At 39.4% G+C, this 20,830-nt stretch overlaps 1 protein-coding gene across 1 annotated transcript; it reads left to right on the plus strand.

Annotated features, from left to right (window-relative positions):
• Nucleotides 1-1,154: 1,154 nt before the first annotated feature.
• On the plus strand, nucleotides 1,155-20,437 carry LOC306917752 (uncharacterized protein; the record flags this gene model as incomplete). The annotated part of the gene is made up of 9 exons (XM_079530658.1): nucleotides 1,155-1,281; nucleotides 2,154-2,267; nucleotides 3,714-3,827; nucleotides 6,046-6,159; nucleotides 8,059-8,172; nucleotides 10,595-10,708; nucleotides 15,761-15,874; nucleotides 17,784-17,897; nucleotides 20,284-20,437. Exons 1-9 carry the CDS (start codon nucleotides 1,202-1,204, stop codon nucleotides 20,435-20,437), a joined length of 1,032 nt encoding a protein of 343 aa, XP_079386784.1. The 5' UTR covers nucleotides 1,155-1,201.
• Between the last annotated feature and the right edge of the window lie 393 nt (nucleotides 20,438-20,830).

Below are 20,830 nucleotides of genomic sequence, written 5' to 3' on the forward strand. Positions count from 1 at the left end.
CTTCTGGGGAGGTCCCTGGAACTACATATTTTCAGATGGGGGTCGGCGGCCAAATACATATAGTTTCTGGGGTCCTTGACATGAAATATTGAGAACCACTGATATAGAAACATGAGGTTTAAAAAAAAAATTAAATATCTTTTTTTTAATTTTGACGTCAGGCCTAAATGGGTTAAGTGCCTTCCAGACTTTGTGCCCCCAACAACCTGGCCTAGCAGAGACCTTTCTAGTTTTATTTGTTTTAAATTCAGAGTGCTATAATGTAAGAGATGTGTGACCAGTGGCTGTAGATTCAACATGGATTATTTATAATGATTCACTAAATATTGTTCATCCTCTCTTTTCTACCAGGAGTCATCAGGAGATAAGCCTTTTCTACCAGGAGTCATCAGGAGATAAGCCTTTTCTACCAGGAGTCATCAGGAGATAAGCCGCCATCATTTTCAACAGCACTGCATGGGGCCAGAAGAGAATGTCCCATTCATTTTGCTACATAGATAGATAGATAGATAGATAGATAGAGTACTTTATTAGCAGTTTAAAACAAATCACAACACTGTGATTCATTAGGAAAACACCAACGTGGACTATACACTAAACTAAAAAGCCGTAGCTTGTTTCCATTGTGGTCCACCTTTGAGACATAGAACAACACGCAACATACTGCACAAACATTTCAAAACATCCTTATATTAAGAGTTTGAAGGCTGGAATCAAGCCAACCAGCGACCTGATAAATTAACTCATAACACATTTGATTCCATTCACAAGAATCGGAAAACCTATAGCTAAGACCCGGCCTCTCCCACTTGGACACTTTCCAGCCAGGCTCATTCATTCCAATGTAAATATCATGAATTTTACACATTAAATACTGGTTCATTTTTTAAACCAGACCTTCAAAATCTCTTCCAAATACAACAAGGCCTGCCGTATACACTGGAAAAATGTGTGTGTGGCATTTCTTTTTTTAAAACAATGTTTTGTCATATAGTAAAACTATTGGTGGAGAGGTTTGTCTAACCCATGTTATGCTTAGCTGTGATTGGACCATAGCAGTTTGGGGAGGGACTTGGGATAGGTCTAATGGTGTGACGTCAAGTTCTCTTTCTAAATACTGGATTGTTTAGGACATTTTACTGTAGCTGATAATACTGGATTGTTTAGGACATTTTACTGTAGCTGATAATACAATATCTCTATGGAGAAAATGAGTGGGAGTTCTGCTTCTGGCATGTCATCGTTGATCTCTAGTGACGGAGACGACCCAACCGATGAAAGGTTTGAATTTACTCGTTTCTCGTGCGTGTTTACAGATGCGTGCGTGTCGTTACCGATCTAGCGCGACGCTGCTTTCAACCACCTTATCGCAGACGCACCGCTCTGTTCCTGCAAAATACACTGAAGCATAATTAATCTACTCCACCGTGCAGCGGTGTTGCTCTGTTCCTGCAAAATACACTGAAGCATAATTAATCTACTCCATCGTGCAGCGGTGTTGCTCTGTTCCTGCAAAATACACTGAAGCATAATTAATCTACTCCATCGTGCAGCGGTGTCAGGTGAAAAGAAGCAGCTTGACTCCTCATGCATAGAAGGAAGCATGAGGTCAGTCTGTTGCTCTCCCAGGTTGGCAGAGGAAGTGTAGTGCCCAGGATTACATTAGATAATTGACACGGGTGAAAAAATGGGTTGCAAAATCGTGGGATACAAATTTAGAAAATAAATAAATCAAGATTTCTAGGAAAGGGGTGGATGTTAAAACTTAACACACTCACTTTTGAACGAAGTTGAACGTGAGAAAGTGACGTTCACACACGCCAGAAATGAACGAGTTCACAATGACGTTCATCAGGCAGAAATACAGTACGTTCAGTTCATCAGGCAGAAATACAGTACGTTCAGTTCACGCTCAGCCGAAATAGGAACGCGTTCGTGAACTATCGTTCTTTGATGATTCGGGTACAACACTGCTTATATAACTGAAATAGCTGTGGTCAATGTTTACAGCTGAATGTTTAGGTTTAACTTTATAAGCTTTTTGCTTGTTTTCAACTAAGAATAATCACGTTTGAGTAGAACTTCCTAGACTATGAAATTGCCAAGCCTGATATGATTCTCTATAAATCCTGTTGATCCTCTCTTTGTAACAGGGTTGATCATCACAGAGCAGCGTCTCCTGTACCCAGCTGTGTCTCCATGAAGAGTGACTCGTCCATGCATGGACTTATTGACTTCAAAGATGGACACCACTCTACTCATCAAAGGTTTGAATTTGAATTGACCAGACGAATGATTGAAACATGAACTCCTTTACAACCAACAGCTCCATCTGGTGTCTGAATTGTGTACTCCAAGTCAAATCAAATCAAACTTTATTCACCTTTTTCATATAGCCCATAAGAAACAAAAAAAACATGCAGTAATCCTGGTCTCTAAACTGCCTCCCCTGGCCAGCCAGGGGGGCCTGATGGAGGGGAAAGGAACTTGTCGGAATAACGTGTTCTTTCCACGCTCTACGTCCGACCGGGGAAACTCTCCCCTGTCAGGTGAAAAGAAGCAGCTTGGACTCCTCATGCATAGAAGGAAGCATGAGGTCAGTCCGTTGCTCTCCCAGGTTGGCAGAGGAAGTGTAGTGGCCAGGATTACATTAGATAATTTAAACCGGGTGAAAAAATGGGTTGCAAAATCGTGGGATCAAAATTTAGAAAAAAATCAAAATAAAACCAAGATTTCTAGGAAAGGGGTGGATGTTAGAACTTAACACACCCAGGGAGCTAAAGGATATTATGGTCGGATGGTGGTAAAAAAATATATGATTTCAGTTTTGTTTTCATTGAGGGTGAGAAAGTTGACAATTTAAATAACTTATATACAGTGTTGGGAAAGTTCATTTATTTTATGAACTAGTTCAGTTCACAGTTCAGAAATTTAAAAATGAACTAGTTCAGTTCATAGTTCCTAATTCAACATTTTGAACTAAAGTTCATGGTTCCAAAAAATGAACTATTTTAGTTATTTTTCGTTTTTTTTGTTTTCTTTTCCAAAATTATTGCCACAGCCCATCGCCATATAGAACCGCAGACTTTATTGAATAAAAAAACCCTTGGAGATTAATAAAGTGACAACTTTTACAATATCTCCATTACCATTATCCAAATTAATTCCTTATTATATATATTTATTTTTACATTTTGGGAAAAAAAATAGCTCTTTCCAATGTGAAATGTGACCAAATTCTTAATCCTTTTCCTTGTCTTTATTATGGGCCAACTTGTGAAAGCTCCATGCTTTTATTGTGAAGGGTCTCAGTTCATACAGCCTGCAAGCTCACAGCCTCACAGCCACAGCCTACAAGCTCACAACGCGTTGCGGACGCAACGCGTTGAGCTTGTAGATCAGCTATTTTCAGCATGGAACACGTGTACGTTCAGTTCATCAGGCAGAAATACAGTACGTTCAGTTCACGTTCAGCCGAAATAGGAACGCGTTCGTGAACTATCGTTCTTTGAACGCGTTCGGGTACAACACTGCTTATATAACTGAAATAGCTGTGGTCAATGTTTACAGCTGAATGTTTAGGTTTAACTTTATAAGCTTTTTGTTTGTTTTCAACTAAGAATAATCACGTTTGAGTAGAACTTCCTAGACTATGAAATTGCCAAGCCTGATATGATTCTCTATAAATCCTGTTGATCCTCTCTTTGTAACAGGGTTGATCATCACAGAGCAGCGTCTCCTGTACCCAGCTGTGTCTCCATGAAGAGTGACTCGTCCATGCATGGACTTATTGACTTCAAAGATGGACACCACTCTACTCATCAAAGGTTATTTTAGTTCCTTTTAGTTTTTTTTTAGTTTTATTTTTTATTATTGCCACAGCCCTTAAATTAAATTCAACTTTATTAGCAGACTCAGGTCCATAGGGATACATACACGGGGTTAACATACAAGAGATACAACAGGCAATAAAAATCATAAAAGCATGTAAAACAAATACAAAACTTACATAACTTAACCCACAGGTAGAACATACAGGCATTTTAGCCAGTGTATCCTTAAACTAGATGTATAACGTGAACAGCTCACTGAGGGGCTTGAAAGCGCTACAATGATACTGTTTGTTGACACATCCAGCCTTTTCATAAACTTAAACATTAGATTTCTTAGGAGTGCTTTAAAAGTCCTCACTCCAGCAGTGACAAACATCTGGCTAGCACTGCCCCCTCTGGGTTGTTTAAGGAGTATTCTCATGGCATCATTATATGCAACTTGCAACCTGTGCATGCTAGACTTTTTATAACATGACCACAGGTGTGCAGTATAAAGCGGTGTGCAATATGCCTTGAACAAGGACACTTTCACTTTAGTGGAACAATGACAGAACTTTCGGGCAATAGTGTTTGCTTGAGCGTACAGCTTCCGACATTGTCTGTATATATCATCGTCATCTGTCATTTGATCCGTAATAAAATGGCCAAGATATTTATACTTATTCCAGACCTCAAGATTATTGTCTGATAGTTTAAAGATAGGAAAGTTAAGGCGTTTGTCCTCTTTAGTTCTACATATTAGAACAGCGCTTTTGCTAGCATTATATTTGATATCATGTTGCACACCATATTTAGAACAAACATCAAGGAGCTGTTGTAGACCAGCACTACTGGGACTGAGGACCACCAGGTCATCTGCATACATCGGATGGTTTACTAGTGTTTCTCCGACCATGCATCCTGTGTTACAGGTTCTCAGTTGAGCAGACAAACCATCCATATATAAATTAAATAAGATAGGAGATAAATTTCCCCCTTGCCTCACGCCATTGCTTACACCAAATGGAGCTGATATACTCCCACCCCATTTGACCTGCATGGTCTGGTGGGCATACCAATAGGCCAGGAACCTCACAATAAAACCGGGCACTCCTCTTTGCTTCATTTTCATAAAGAGTTGATTATGGTTAATCCTATCGAAGGCACAGGACGCATCAATAAAACACATGAGGACTGATGAATTACTAGACTTGTATTTGCTCACAATTTCCTTGAGAGCAAAAATACATAGGTCAGTACCATGCTTTGGTTTAAAACCAAACTGGTTATCAAATGAGTGGATATACTCAGTTACTCTATCCAGTAGGATTATTTCCATTACTTTGGAGATGATGCTGGCTATAGCTATGGGCCTATAATTATCAAGGCTACTAACCTTACCAGCTTTATCTTTAATAACTGGGACAAGCAATACTGAAAGCATTGAGTCCGATAATACACCGTGGATCATAAAGCCAGTAAAACTGATAGATAAAAGTGGTGCTAGTCTCAGACTAGCATTTTTCAGGTGCTCTGCAGTGATCTGATCCATCCCACATGCTTTGTTTACAGACAAATGTTGCATGGCTTGATACACCTCATGTGTTGTTATGCCCATATTATCATTGTTCATATCAGTCATCCACAAACAAATCACTATTAATACAGTTGAATAAAGAGCTATAATGCTGTCGCCATAATGCCACAATATTATCGGTTCCTGAAGTTCCTTCTACAGAGCAGCTCCAGTGAAATTGTGCGGCTTGAGAAAGATTAGTTAATTTGTGTTGGATAAGGGCTTATTGGTGGGTTTTCCGCTAGATATTAAGGACTGGTTAGGGTGTGTTTTAGCGGGGGTTTCGCCTGGAAGGCTCACTCACTTTTGAACGAAGTTGAACGTGAGAAAGTGACGTTCACACACGCAGAAATTAATGTGTTCACAATGACGTTCATCAGGCAGAAATACAGTACGTTCAGTTCACGTTCAGCCGAAATAGGAATGCGTTCGTGAACTATCGTTCTTTGAACGCGTTCGGGTACAACACTGCTTATATAACTGAAATAGCTGTGGTCAATGTTTACAGCTGAATGTTTAGGTTTAACTTTATAAGCTTTTTGTTTGTTTTCAACTAAGAATAATCACGTTTGAGTAGAACTTCCTAGACCTAGACTATGAAATTGCCAAACCTGATATGATTCTCTATAAATCCTGTTGATCCTCTCTTTGTAACAGGGTTGATCATCACAGAGCAGTGTCTCCTGTACCCAGCTGTGTCTCCATGAAGAGTGACTCGTCCATGCATGGACTTATTGACTTCAAAGATGGACACCACTCTACTCATCAAAGGTTTGAATTTGAATTGACCAGATGGATGATTGAAACATGAACTCCTTTACAACCAACAGCTCCATCTGGTGTCTGAATTGTGTACTCCAAGTCAAATCAAATCAAACTTTATTCACCTTTTTCATATAGCCCATAAGAAACAAAAAAACATGCAGTAATCCTGGTCTCTAAACTGCCTCCCCCTGGCCAGCCAGGGGGGCCTGATGGAGGGGAAAGGAACTTGTCGGAATAAAGTGTTCCTTCCACGCTATACGTCCGACCGGGGAAACTCTCCCCTGTCAGGTGAAAAGAAGCAGCTTGGACTCCTCATGCATAGAAGGAAGCATGAGGTCAGTCCGTTGCTCTCCCAGGCTGGCAGAGGAAGTGTAGTGCCCAGGATTACATTAGATAATTGAAACCGGGTGAAAAAATGGGTTGCAAAATCGTGGGATAAAAATTTAGAAAGAAATAAAACCCAAGATTTCTAGGAAAGGGGTGGATGTTAGAACTTAACACACCCAGGGAGCTAAAGGATATTATGGTCGGATGGTGGTAAACAAATATATGATTTCAGTTTTGTTTTCATTGAGGGTGAGAAAGTTGACAATTTAAATAACTTATCTACAGTGTTGGGAAAGTTCATTTATTTTATGAACTAGTTCAGCTCACAGTTCAGAAATTTAAAAATGAACTAGTTCAGTTCATAGTTCCTAATTCAACATTTTGAACTAAAGTTCATGGTTCCAAAAAATGAACTATTTTAGTTATTTTTTGTTTTTTGTTTTTTCCCCCAAAATTATTGCCACAGCCCATCGCCATATAGAACCGCAGACTTTATTGAATAAAAAACCCTTGGAGATTAATAAAGTGACAACTTTTACAATATCTCCATTACCATTATCCAAATTAATTCCTTATTATATATATTTATTTTTACATTTTTGGAAAAAAAATAGCTCTTTGCAATGTGAAATGCCACCGAATTCTTAATCCTTTTCCTTGTCTTTATTATGGGCCAACTTTGATAGCTGCATGCTTTTATTGTGAAGGGTTCATACAGCCTGCAAGCTCACAGCCTCACAGCCACAGCCTACAAGCTCACCGCAACATGTTGTGAGCTTGTAGATCAGCTATTTTCAGCATGGAACACGTGTACGACGAAGAATAAATCGGGCATCACTGCGCTTCTGTGGAGGGAGGGAGATATATTTTGTTGGCCGAACGAGGCGATCATGTGTGGACAGTTGGACACATACGACATACCTCATCGACGCAAACATAACAAGCAATTGGAGTCTATTTTTCTTGGCACATTATAAACAAGTTTACTTTACCTCCTCAGTGTTTGTGTCGGGACATGTAGGACTGTATGTGTCTGCTGTCTGCGTGCATATGCACGCTGTGCGCTCCAGTGAAATTGTGCGGCTTGAGAAAGATTAGTTAATTTGTGTTGGATAAGGGCTTATTGGTGGGTTTTCCGCTAGATATTAAGGACTAGTTAGGGTGTGTTTTAGCGGGGGTTTCGCCTGGAAGGCTCACTCACTTTTGAACGAAGTTGAACGTGAGAAAGTGACGTTCACACACGCCAGAAATGAACGCGTTCACAATGACGTTCATCAGGCAGAAATACAGTACGTTCAGTTCATCAGGCAGAAATACAGTACGTTCAGTTCACGTTCAGCCGAAATAGGAACGCGTTCGTGAACCATCGTTCTTTGAACGCGTTCGGGTACAACACTGCTTATATAACTGAAATAGCTGTGGTCAATGTTTACAGCTGAATGTTTAGGTTTAACTTTATAAGCTTTTTGTTTGTTTTCAACTAAGAATAATCACGTTTGAGTAGAACTTCCTAGACTATGAAATTGCCAAGCCTGATATGATTCTCTATAAATCCTGTTGATCCTCTCTTTGTAACAGGGTTGATCATCACAGAGCAGCGTCTCCTGTACCCAGCTGTGTCTCCATGAAGAGTGACTCGTCCATGCATGGACTTATTGACTTCAAAGATGGACACCACTCTACTCATCAAAGGTTATTTTAGTTCCTTTTAGTTTTTTTTAGTTTTTTTTTTAAATTATTGCGACAGCCCATGAATTAAATTAAATTCAACTTTATTAGCAGACTCAGGTCCATAGGGATACATACACGGGGTTAACATACAAGACATACAACAGGCAATACAAATCATAAAAGCATGTAAAACAAATACAAAACTTACATAACTTAACCCACAGGTAGAACATACAGGCATTTTAGCCAGTGTACCCTTAAACTAGATGTATAACGTGAACAGCTCACTGAGGGACTTGAAAGCGCTACAATGATACTGTTTGTTGACACATCCAGCCTTTTCATAAACTTAAACATTAGATTTCTTAGGAGTGCTTTAAAAGTCCTCACTCCAGCAGTGACAAACATCTGGCTAGCACTGCCCCCTCTGGGTTGTTTAAGGAGTATTCTCATGGCATCATTATATGCAACTTGCAACCTGTGCATGCTAGACTTTTTATAACATGACCACATGTGTGCAGTATAAAGCGGTGTGCAATATGCCTTGAACAAGGACACTTTCACTTTAGTGGAACAATGACAGAACTTTCGGGCAATAGTGTTTGAGCGTACAGCTTCCGACATTGTCTGTATATATCATCATCATCTGTCATTTGATCCGTAATAAAATGGCCAAGATATTTATACTTATTCCAGACCTCAAGACTATTGTCTGATAGTTTAAAGATAGGAAAGTTAAGGCGTTTGTCCTCTTTAGTTCTACATATTAGAACAGCGCTTTTGCTAGCATTATATTTTATATCATGTTGCACACCATATTTAGAGCAAACATCAAGGAGCTGTTGTAGACCAGCACTACTGGGACTGAGGACCACCAGGTCATCTGTTGTAGACCAGCACTACTGGGACTGAGGACCACCAGGTCATCTGTTGTAGACCAGCACTACTGGGACTGAGGACCACCAGGTCATCTGTTGTAGACCAGCACTACTGGGACTGAGGCCCACCAGGTCATCTGTTGTAGACCAGCACTACTGGGACTGAGGACCACCAGGTCATCTGCATACATCAGATGGTTTACTAGTGTTTCTCCGACCATGCATCCTGTGTTACAGGTTCTCAGTTGAGCAGACAACCATCCATATATAAATTAAATAAGATAGGAGATAAATTTCCCCCTTGCCTCACGCCATTGCTTACACCAAATGGAGCTGATATACTCCCACCCCATTTGACCTGCATGGTCTGGTGGGCATACCAGTAGGCCAGGACCCTCACAATAAAACCGGGCACTCCTCTTTGATTCATTTTCATAAAGAGCTTATTATGGTTAATCCTATCGAAGGCACGGGACGCATCAATAAAACACATGAGGACTGATAAATTACTAGACTTGTATTTGCTCACAATTTCCTTGAGAGCAAAAATACATAGGTCAGTACCATGCTTTGGTTTAAAACCAAACTGGTTATCAAAGGAGTGGATATACTCAGTTACTCTATCCAGTAGGATTCTTTCCATTACTTTGGAGATGATGCTGGCTATAGCTATGGGCCTATAATTATCAAGGCTACTAACCTTACCAGCTTTATCTTTAATAACTGGGACAAGCAATACTGAAAGCATTGAGTCCAGTAATACACCGTGGATCATAAAGCCAGTAAAACTGATAGATAAAAGTGGTGCTAGTCTCAGACTAGTATTTTTCAGGTGCTCTGCAGTGATCTGATCCATCCCACATGCTTTGTTTACAGACAAATGTTGCATGGCTTGATACACCTCATGTGTTGTTATGCCCATATTATCATTGTTCATATCAGTCATCCACAAACAAATCACTATTAATACAGTTTAATAAAGAGCTATAATGCTGTCGCCATAATGCCACAATATTATCAGCTCCTGAAGTTCCTTCTACAGAGCAGCTCCAGTGAAATTGTGCGGCTTGAGAAAGATTAGTTAATTTGTGTTGGATAAGGGCTTATTGGTGGGTTTTCCGCTAGATATTAAGGACTGGTTAGGGTGTGTTTTAGCGGGGGTTTCGCCTGGAAGGCTCACTCACTTTTGAACGAAGTTGAACGTGAGAAAGTGACGTTCACACACGCAGAAATGAATGCGTTCACAATGACGTTCATCAGGCAGAAATACAGTACGTTCAGTTCATCAGGCAGAAATACAGTACGTTCAGTTCACGTTCAGCCGAAATAGGAACGCGTTCGTGAACTATCGTTCTTTGAACGCGTTCGGGTACAACACTGCTTATATAACTGAAATAGCTGTGGTCAATGTTTACAGCTGAATGTTTAGGTTTAACTTTATAATTGTTTATTATTGCTTGTTTTCAACTAAGAATAATCACGTTTGAGTAGAACTTCCTAGACTATGAAATTGCCAAGCCTGATATGATTCTCTATAAATCCTATTGATCCTCTCTTTGTAACAGGGTTGATCATCACAGAGCAGCGTCTCCTGTACCCAGCTGTGTCTCCATGAAGAGTGACTCGTCCATGCATGGACTTATTGACTTCAAAGATGGACACCACTCTACTCATCAAAGGTTTGAATTTGAATTGACCAGAAGGATGATTGAAACATGAACTCCTTTACAACCAACAGCTCCATCTGGTGTCTGAATTGTGTACTCCAAGTCAAATCAAATCAAACATTATTTCTATTCACCTTTTTCATATAGCCCACGTTTGTGTGTGCATAAGTTCCTCTTGCTGTGTTGCCAGTTTTGCAAGAGAAACAAGTGACCAGGTCTATGAAAACAACCACAAATGGAAAATAGCTGATCTACAAGCTCACAGCAACACATTGTGAGGTTGTACATTTGTTATTTAAAAACACATTGAGAATAAATCGAAATATTTTTAATATTCTTTAAACATTTTAATAAAAAAGGCACAAAATGTTCAGATGGATGTCCGTGGACAATTACATATTAATCTGGGGTTCCTTGATGTGAAGAAATGTGGAAGCAAGCCCAAATAAGCAACTACTGTACACTTTAGAATCAAGCCCAACAAAAACATCAGCCAGCAACTACCAATAGTTTATCTGCAAGGGACTTGCAGTCAAAGGTTGCTTATAATAAGCAGACATGGCAATGCAGCCTGAAGGAAGCAAAGCACACACACAAGGAGCCCCAGGGCTCCAATTTTGTTGCATCCTTTACCCGCACACACATTTGGGAAAGCGATAGTGGCATTTAAAAGCACCCGTTAGCCATGCCAAATTAGTTTGGTAAAGAGCGGCCACCGCGCGCTTCATCTCTCCAATATTCATATTGCATCTCTTTGTTATTTTCCTATAATCAGCTGAAGTGAGTGCCTGCCACTTCCTTGTGTCCATTATGTTTATATAATTGTATAGTCAAATAAGTTATTTGTGCCAGCCTGCTCTTCAGTGCATCACCAGCGCAGCAAATGGTTTAATCCGACTTGCAAAACTTTTCTTTTCGCTTCATACCGTTCTGTAGAGACGATCTACACGCACAATATACCCTCTGAAAGCCCTAATTTCGTAGTTTACATATAAACTACGAACTACGGGGGGGGGGGGGGGGGGGGGGTACAGCGGCAGCGGAAGCAATATAGCACTAACGTGCGACGGTTAAGGGATCTATTAAAGGGATCTCTTAAAGCCAAGACTGGTGATTGGTTAAATATGATTTAATTATTGCAACGCCCAAACCACACCTATGCATAATATAACGGGTAACGGAGGTGTTTAAGGGATTTAGACAGGTAACCAAAAATGGCCAGCCAGGGGGGCCTGATGGAGGGGAAAGGAACTTGTCGGAATAACGTGTTCTTTCCACGCTCTATGTCCAACCGGGGAAACTCTCCCCTGTCAGGTGAAAAGAAGCAGCTTGGACTCCTCATGCATAGAAGCATGAGGTCAGTCCGTTGCTCTCCCAGGTTGGCAGAGGAAGTGTAGTGCCCAGGATTACATTAGATAATTGACACCGGGTGAAAAAATGGGTTGCAAAATCGTGGGATAAAAATTTTGAAAAAAATAGAACCAAGATTTCTAGGAAAGGGGTGGATGTTAGAATTTAACACACCCAGGGAGCTAAAGGATATTATGGTCGGATGGTGGTAAAAAAAATATGATTTCAGTTTTGTTTTCATTGAGGGTGAGAAACTAGTTCAGTTCACAGTTCAGAAATTTCAAAAGGAACTAGTTCAGTTCATAGTTCCTAATTCAACATTTTGAACTAAAGTTCAACTATTTTAGTTCTTTTTCGTTATTATTTTTGTTTTTTTGTTTTTTCAAAATTATTGCCACAGCCCATAGCCATATAACCGCAGACTTTATTGAATAAAAAACCCTTGGGGATTAATAAAGTGACAACTTTTACAATATCTCCATTACCATTATCCAAATTAATTCCTTATTATATATATTTTTTTTACATTTTGGGAGAAAAAAAAATAGCTCTTTGCAATGTGAAATGCCACCGAATTCTTAATCCTTTTCCTTGTCTTTATTATGGGCCAACTTGTGAAAGCTGCATGCTTTTATTGTGAAGGGTCTCAGTTCATACAGCCTGCAAGCTCACAGCCTCACAGCCACAGCCTACAAGCTCACAACTAGGGTTGGGATTCGTTAGGATTTGAACGGTTCCGGATCCTTACCGGATCCCTCTTAACGGTTCTGGTTCCTAACAGATCCCTCTTAACGGTTCCGGTTCACAACGGTTCCCTTAACGGATCCTAATATTATTTTTCCCCCCTTTTTTCTGACATCATTATGCTTATATTATAACTAACCTAACCAAGTACATAATAAACACAAATTCATTAATTCAATAATTTGAAAATGCGCTTTACAATTATGAGGTGGCACTATTATTTAAACTTCACCAGCAGCTAGCCACCACAACAATAGCATTGTTGCAATTTGTACTGTATATTAAATACACATTGCAATAATGATATTGTTGTGGTGACAAATGTTGTGTCTTTAATGTTCAGATGAATTTAATATGAAGGACCCCATTTACCCTAATGGAAACAAGCCATAGTGCTTTCTTGGGTTATACAATCCTCTTAGCAGACCTTGTATTGAACTGTAGGCTACGTTCCTGTGCTTTTTTCTGTTTATAAAGTAATCAATCTATGGGGGTATATATGCACCTAAACGCTGAGCTCTCAACAGTTGCGCGATTAATTTAGAGCCAAATCAAAAGCAGTCGAGTTGCTATAAGTTGTAAAAAATAAGTGCAGACAAATTGATTTTTATTTAATTCATGGCTCTATAGTTAACGTGATTCAGACAGAATGACGAGTCATTGGCGTTCTAAATTAACACCATTAACAACAGTTGTAGGCTACAATAAGCCTAATAAAAAGCTCTGTAGAAGTTAGTAGTTTGTATTTTCTAACGTTTACTAGCCTGGTAGTCCGGGAGCTAGGCCAAGCCCTCGTACTATTTTTTTGCTACCTTGCTTTCACTATTATTTCCTGTTAGCATATACCTTGGGCCATCTCAAAATGAAGGGACCACTCCCAACTCGCCTCCGTTTGGTTTCAGGGGCCCCAAATCCCCTTTTTTGGTATGTCTCTGGCGAAATTGTGTAAAGGCAAATAAAAATTCACTAAAATACATAAATACACATGGAAGTGTGAATTTGGCATGGAGTATCCTGACACATAGGGCTATGTAGCAGAATAGGATTTCGGGGCTATCTACCATTGTATTCTTAAATATGACCTGCATCATCTCCAGAAACACACATATGTACTGTCCGCTTAACAAATAACAACAAAGATGGTTATTCTCCAGCACATTATGGTGAATATCACTGCCTCACTTGTATATAGAAAACTTCCCATATCATTAAGCTTCAATTTAAGCCCAAGATGACCTTTCTATCTTGAAAATTGCTCTTTCTATAGCCAAAAGTCTGCACTATACCTCAAATCTGTGAAAATTGTATATTCAGTCAGTATCAGCTATAGGCCTATATTTTAGAATGAAATTAATGAATGACTGGGTTTGAACTGACTCCACATTATGGAATATTTAATGAATGACTGGGTTTGAACTGACTCCACATTATGGAATATTAATGAATGACTGGGTTTGAACTGACTCCACATTATGGAATATTAATGAATGACTGGGTTTGAACTGACTCCACATTATGGAATATTAATGAATGACTGTGTTTGAACTGACTCCACATTATGGAATATTAATGAATGACTGGGTTTGAACTGACTCCACATTATGGAATATTAATGAATGACTGGGTTTGAACTGACTCCACATTATGGAATATTAATGAATGACCTTAATGAACTGACTCCACATTATGGAATATTAATGAATGACTGGGTTTGAACTGACTCCACATTATGGAATATTAATGAATGACCTTAATGAACTGACTCCACGTTATGGAATATTAATGAATGACTGGGTTTGAACTGACTCCACATTATGGAATATTAATGAATGACCTTAATGAACTGACTCCACATTATGGAATATTAATGAATGACTGGGTTTGAACTGACTCCACATTATGGAATATTAATGACTGGGTTTGAACTGACTCCACATTATGGAATATTAATGAATGACTGGGTTTGAACTGACTCCACATTATGGAATATTAATGACTGGGTTTGAACTGACTCCACATTATGGAATATTAATGACTGGGTTTGAACTGACTCCACATTATGGAATATTAATGAATGACTGGGTTTGAACTGACTCCACATTATGGAATATTAATGAATGACTGGGTTTGAACTGACTCCACATTATGGAATATTAATGACTGGGTTTGAACTGACTCCACATTATGGAATATTAATGACTGGGTTTGAACTGACTCCACATTATGGAATATTAATGAATGACTGGGTTTGAACTGACTCCACATTATGGAATATTAATGAATGACCTTAATGAACTGACTCCACATTATGGAATATTAATGAATGACCTTAATGAACTGACTCCACATTATGGAATATTAATGAATGACCTTAATGAACTGACTCCACATTATGGAATATTTCTTGCTGTTTCGTACTTGAATAAACTATGTTAAAAAGTTTTGTCCCCGCTACCATTTGTATGCAAATTAGTGCCGCCATTATCAAAAAAATCTATTTTCACTATATATCTCAGCCAATATTGCACTTAAATGAACAAATAAGGTGTCTAGACCTACCGGTATGTTTTGAGGGTCAAGGATCTCAGTGAAACTATTCTTAAAGTGACCACATATCTTTACAAATATGGTATTGAACAAAGTTGAACGTGAGAAAGTGACGTTCACACACGCCAGAAATGAACGCGTTCACAGGTAGAAATACAGTACGTTCAGTTCACGTTCAGCTGAAATAGGAACGCGTTCGTGAGCTATCGTTCTTTGAACGAGTTCGGGTACAACACTGCTTATATAACTGAAATAGCTGTGGTCAATGTTTACAGCTGAATGTTTAGGTTTAACTTTATAATTGTTTATTATTGCTTGTTTTCAACTAAGAATAATCACGTTTGAGTAGAACTTCCTAGACTATGAAATTGCCAAGCCTGATATGATTCTCTATAAATCCTGTTGATCCTCTCTTTGTAACAGGGTTGATCATCACAGAGCAGCGTCTCCTGTACCCAGCTGTGTCTCCATGAAGAGTGACTCGTCCATGCATGGACTTATTGACTTCAAAGATGGACACCACTCTACTCATCAAAGGTTTGAATTTGAATTGACCAGACGAATGATTGAAACATGAACTCCTTTACAACCAACAGCTCCATCTGGTGTCTGAATTGTGTACTCCAAGTCAAATCAAATCAAACTTTATTCACCTTTTTCATATAGCCCATAAGAAACAAAAAAAACATGCAGTAATCCTGGTCTCTAAACTGCCTCCCCTGGCCAGCCAGGGGGGCCTGATGGAGGGGAAAGGAACTTGTCGGAATAACGTGTTCTTTCCACGCTCTACGTCCGACCGGGGAAACTCTCCCCTGTCAGGTGAAAAGAAGCAGCTTGGACTCCTCATGCATAGAAGGAAGCATGAGGTCAGTCCGTTGCTCTCCCAGGTTGGCAGAGGAAGTGTAGTGGCCAGGATTACATTAGATAATTGAAACCGGGTGAAAAAATGGGTTGCAAAATCGTGGGATAGAAAAAATCAAAATAAAACCAAGATTTCTAGGAAAGGGGTGGATGTTAGAACTTAACACACCCAGGGAGCTAAAGGATATTATGGTCGGATGGTGGTAAAAAAATATATGATTTCAGTTTTGTTTTCATTGAGGGTGAGAAAGTTGACAATTTAAATAACTTATCTACAGTGTTGGGAAAGTTCATTTATTTTATGAACTAGTTCAGTTCACAGTTCAGAAATTTAAAAATGAACTAGTTCAGTTCATAGTTCCTAATTCAACATTTTGAACTAAAGTTCATGGTTCCAAAAAAGTAACTATTTTAGTTCCTTTTAGTTTTTTTTGTTTTTTTCCCCAGAATTATTGCCACAGCCCATCGCCATATAGAACCGCAGACTTTATTGAATAAAAAACCCTTGGAGATTAATAAAGTGACAACTTTTACAATATCTCCATTACCATTATCCAAATTAATTCCTTATTATATATATTTATTTTTACATTTTGGGAAAAAAAATAGCTCTTTGCAATGTGAAATGCCACCGAATTCTTAATCCTTTTCCTTGTCTTTATTATGGGCCAACTTTGAAAGCTGCATGCTTTTATTGTGAAGGGTTCATACAGCCTGCAAGCTCACAGCCTCACAGCCACAGCCTACAAGCTCACAACGTGTTGCGGACGCAACACGTTGTGAGCTTGTAGATCAGCTATTTTCAGCATGGAACACGTGTACGACGAAGAATAAATCGGGCATCACTGTGCTTCTGTGGAGGGAGGGAGATATATTTTGTTGGCCGAACGAGGCGTTCATGTATGGACAGTTGGACACATACGACATACCTCATCGACGCAAACATAACAAGCAATTGGAGTCTATTTTTCTTGGCACATTATAAACAAGTTTACTTTACCTCCTCAGTGTTTGGGTCGGGACATGTAGGACTGTATGTGTCTGCTGTCTGCGTGCATATGCACGCTGTGCGCTCCAGTGAAATTGTGCGGCTTGAGAAAGATTAGTTAATTTGTGTTGGATAAGGGCTTATTGGTGGGTTTCCGCTAGATATTAAGGACTGGTTAGGGTGTGTTTTAGCGGGGGTTTCGCCTGGAAGGCTCACTCACTTTTGAACGAAGTTGAACGTGAGAAAGTGACGTTCACACACGCCAGAAATGAACGCGTTCACAATGACGTTCATCAGGCAGAAATACAGTACGTTCAGTTCATCAGGCAGAAATGCAGTACAATCAGTTCACGTTCAGCCGAAATAGGAACGCGTTCGTGAACCATCGTTCTTTGAACGCGTTCGGGTACAACACTGCTTATATAACTGAAATAGCTGTGGTCAATGTTTACAGCTGAATGTTTAGGTTTAACTTTATAAGCTTTTTGTTTGTTTTCAACTAAGAATAATCACGTTTGAGTAGAACTTCCTAGACTATGAAATTGCCAAGCCTGATATGATTCTCTATAAATCCTGTTGATCCTCTCTTTGTAACAGGGTTGATCATCACAGAGCAGCGTCTCCTGTACCCAGCTGTGTCTCCATGAAGAGTGACTCGTCCATGCATGGACTTATTGACTTCAAAGATGGACACCACTCTACTCATCAAAGGTTATTTTAGTTCATTTTAGTTTTTTTTAGTTTTTTTTTTAAATTATTGCGACAGCCCATAAATTAAATTAAATTCAACTTTATTAGCAGACTCAGGTCCATAGGGATACATACACGGGGTTAACATACAAGACATACAACAGGCAATAAAAATCATAAAAGCATGTAAAACAAATACAAAACTTACATAACTTAACCCACAGGTAGAACATACAGGCATTTTAGCCAGTGTACCCTTAAACTAGATGTATAACGTGAACAGCTCACTGAGGGGCTTGAAAGCGCTACAATGATACTGTTTGTTGACACATCCAGCCTTTTCATAAACTTAAACATTAGATTTCTTAGGAGTGCTTTAAAAGTCCTCACTCCAGCAGTGACAAACATCTGGCTAGCACTGCCCCCTCTGGGTTGTTTAAGGAGTATTCTCATGGCATCATTATATGCAACTTGCAACCTGTGCATGCTAGACTTTTTATAACATGACCACAGGTGTGCAGTATAAAGCGGTGTGCAATATGCCTTGAACAAGGACACTTTCACTTTAGTGGAACAATGACAGAACTTTCGGGCAATAGTGTTTGCTTGAGCGTACAGCTTCCGACATTGTCTGTATATATCATCGTCATCTGTCATTTGATCCGTAATAAAATGGCCAAGATATTTATACTTATTCCAGACCTCAAGACTATTGTCTGATAGTTTAAAGATAGGAAAGTTAAGGCGTTTGTCCTCTTTAGTTCTACATATTAGAACAGCGCTTTTGCTAGCATTATATTTTATATCATGTTGCACACCATATTTAGAGCAAACATCAAGGAGCTGTTGTAGACCAGCACTACTGGGACTGAGGACCACCAGGTCATCTGTTGTAGACCAGCACTACTGGGACTGAGGACCACCAGGTCATCTGTTGTAGACCAGCACTACTGGGACTGAGGACCACCAGGTCATCTGTTGTAGACCAGCACTACTGGGACTGAGGACCACCAGGTCATCTGCATACATCAGATGGTTTACTAGTGTTTCTCCGACCATGCATCCTGTGTTACAGGTTCTCAGTTGAGCAGACAACCATCCATATATAAATTAAATAAGATAGGAGATAAATTTCCCCCTTGCCTCACGCCATTGCTTACACCAAATGGAGCTGATATACTCCCACCCCATTTGACCTGCATGGTCTGGTGGGAATACCAGTAGGCCAGGACCCTCACAATAAAACCGGGCACTCCTCTTTGATTCATTTTCATAAAGAGCTTATTATGGTTAATCCTATCGAAGCCACGGGACGCATCAATAAAACACATGAGGACTGATAAATTACTAGACTTGTATTTGCTCACAATTTCCTTGAGAGCAAAAATACATAGGTCAGTACCATGCTTTGGTTTAAAACCAAACTGGTTATCAAAGGAGTGGATATACTCAGTTACTCTATCCAGTAGGATTCTTTCCATTACTTTGGAGATGATGCTGGCTATAGCTATGGGCCTATAATTATCAAGGCTACTAACCTTACCAGCTTTATCTTTAATAACTGGGACAAGCAATACTGAAAGCATTGAGTCCGGTAATACACCGTGGATCATAAAGCCAGTAAAACTGATGGATAAAAGTGGTGCTAGTCTCAGACTAGCATTTTTCAGGTGCTCTGCAGTGATCTGATCCATCCCACATGCTTTGTTTACAGACAAATGTTGCATGGCTTGATACACCTCATGTGTTGTTATGCCCATATTATCATTGTTCATATCAGTCATCCACAAACAAATCACTATTAATACAGTTGAATAAAGAGCTATAATGCTGTCGCCATAATGCCACAATATTATCAGCTCCTGAAGTTCCTTCTACAGAGCAGCTCCAGTGAAATTGTGCGGCTTGAGAAAGATTAGTTAATTTGTGTTGGATAAGGGCTTATTGGTGGGTTTTCCGCTAGATATTAAGGACTGGTTAGGGTGTGTTTTAGCGGGGGTTTCGCCTGGAAGGCTCACTCACTTTTGAACGAAGTTGAACGTGAGAAAGTGACGTTCACACACGCAGAAATGAATGCGTTCACAATGACATTCATCAGGCAGAAATACAGTACGTTCAGTTCATCAGGCAGAAATACAGTACGTTCAGTTCACGTTCAGCCGAAATAGGAACGCGTTCGTGAACTATCGTTCGTGAACTATCGTTCTTTGAACGCGTTCGGGTACAACACTGCTTATATAACTGAAATAGCTGTGGTCAATGTTTACAGCTGAATGTTTAGGTTCAACTTTATAAGTTTTTTGTTTCAACTAAGAATAATCACGTTTGAGTAGAACTTCCTAGACTATGAAATTGCCAAGCCTGATATGATTCTCTATAAATCCTGTTGATCCTCTCTTTGTAACAGGGTTGATCATCACAGAGCAGCGTCTCCTGTACCCAGCTGTGTCTCCATGAAGAGTGACTCGTCCATGCATGGACTTATTGACTTCAAAGATGGACACCACTCTACTCATCAAAGGTTTGAATTTGAATTGACCAGAAGGATGATTGAAACATGAACTCCTTTACAACCAACAGCTCCATCTGGTGTCTGAATTGTGTACTCCAAGTCAAATCAAATCAAACATTATTTCTATTCACCTTTTTCATATAGCCCACGTTTGTGTGTGCATAAGTTCCTCTTGCTGTGTTGCCAGTTTTGCAAGAGAAACAAGTGACCAGGTCTATGAAAACAACCACAAATGGAAAATAGCTGATCTACAAGCTCACAGCAACACATTGTGAGGTTGTACATTTGTTATTTAAAAACACATTGAGAATAAATATTTTTGAATATTTTGAATATTCTTTAAACATTTTAATAAAAAAGGCACAAAATATGTTCAGATGGATGTCCGTGGACAATTACATATTAATCTGGGGTTCCTTGATGTGAAGAAATGTGGAAGCAA

Source organism: Electrona antarctica, assembly GCF_951216825.1.
Source record: "Electrona antarctica genome assembly, contig: scaffold_47, whole genome shotgun sequence".
Taxonomy (NCBI): domain Eukaryota; kingdom Metazoa; phylum Chordata; class Actinopteri; order Myctophiformes; family Myctophidae; genus Electrona; species Electrona antarctica.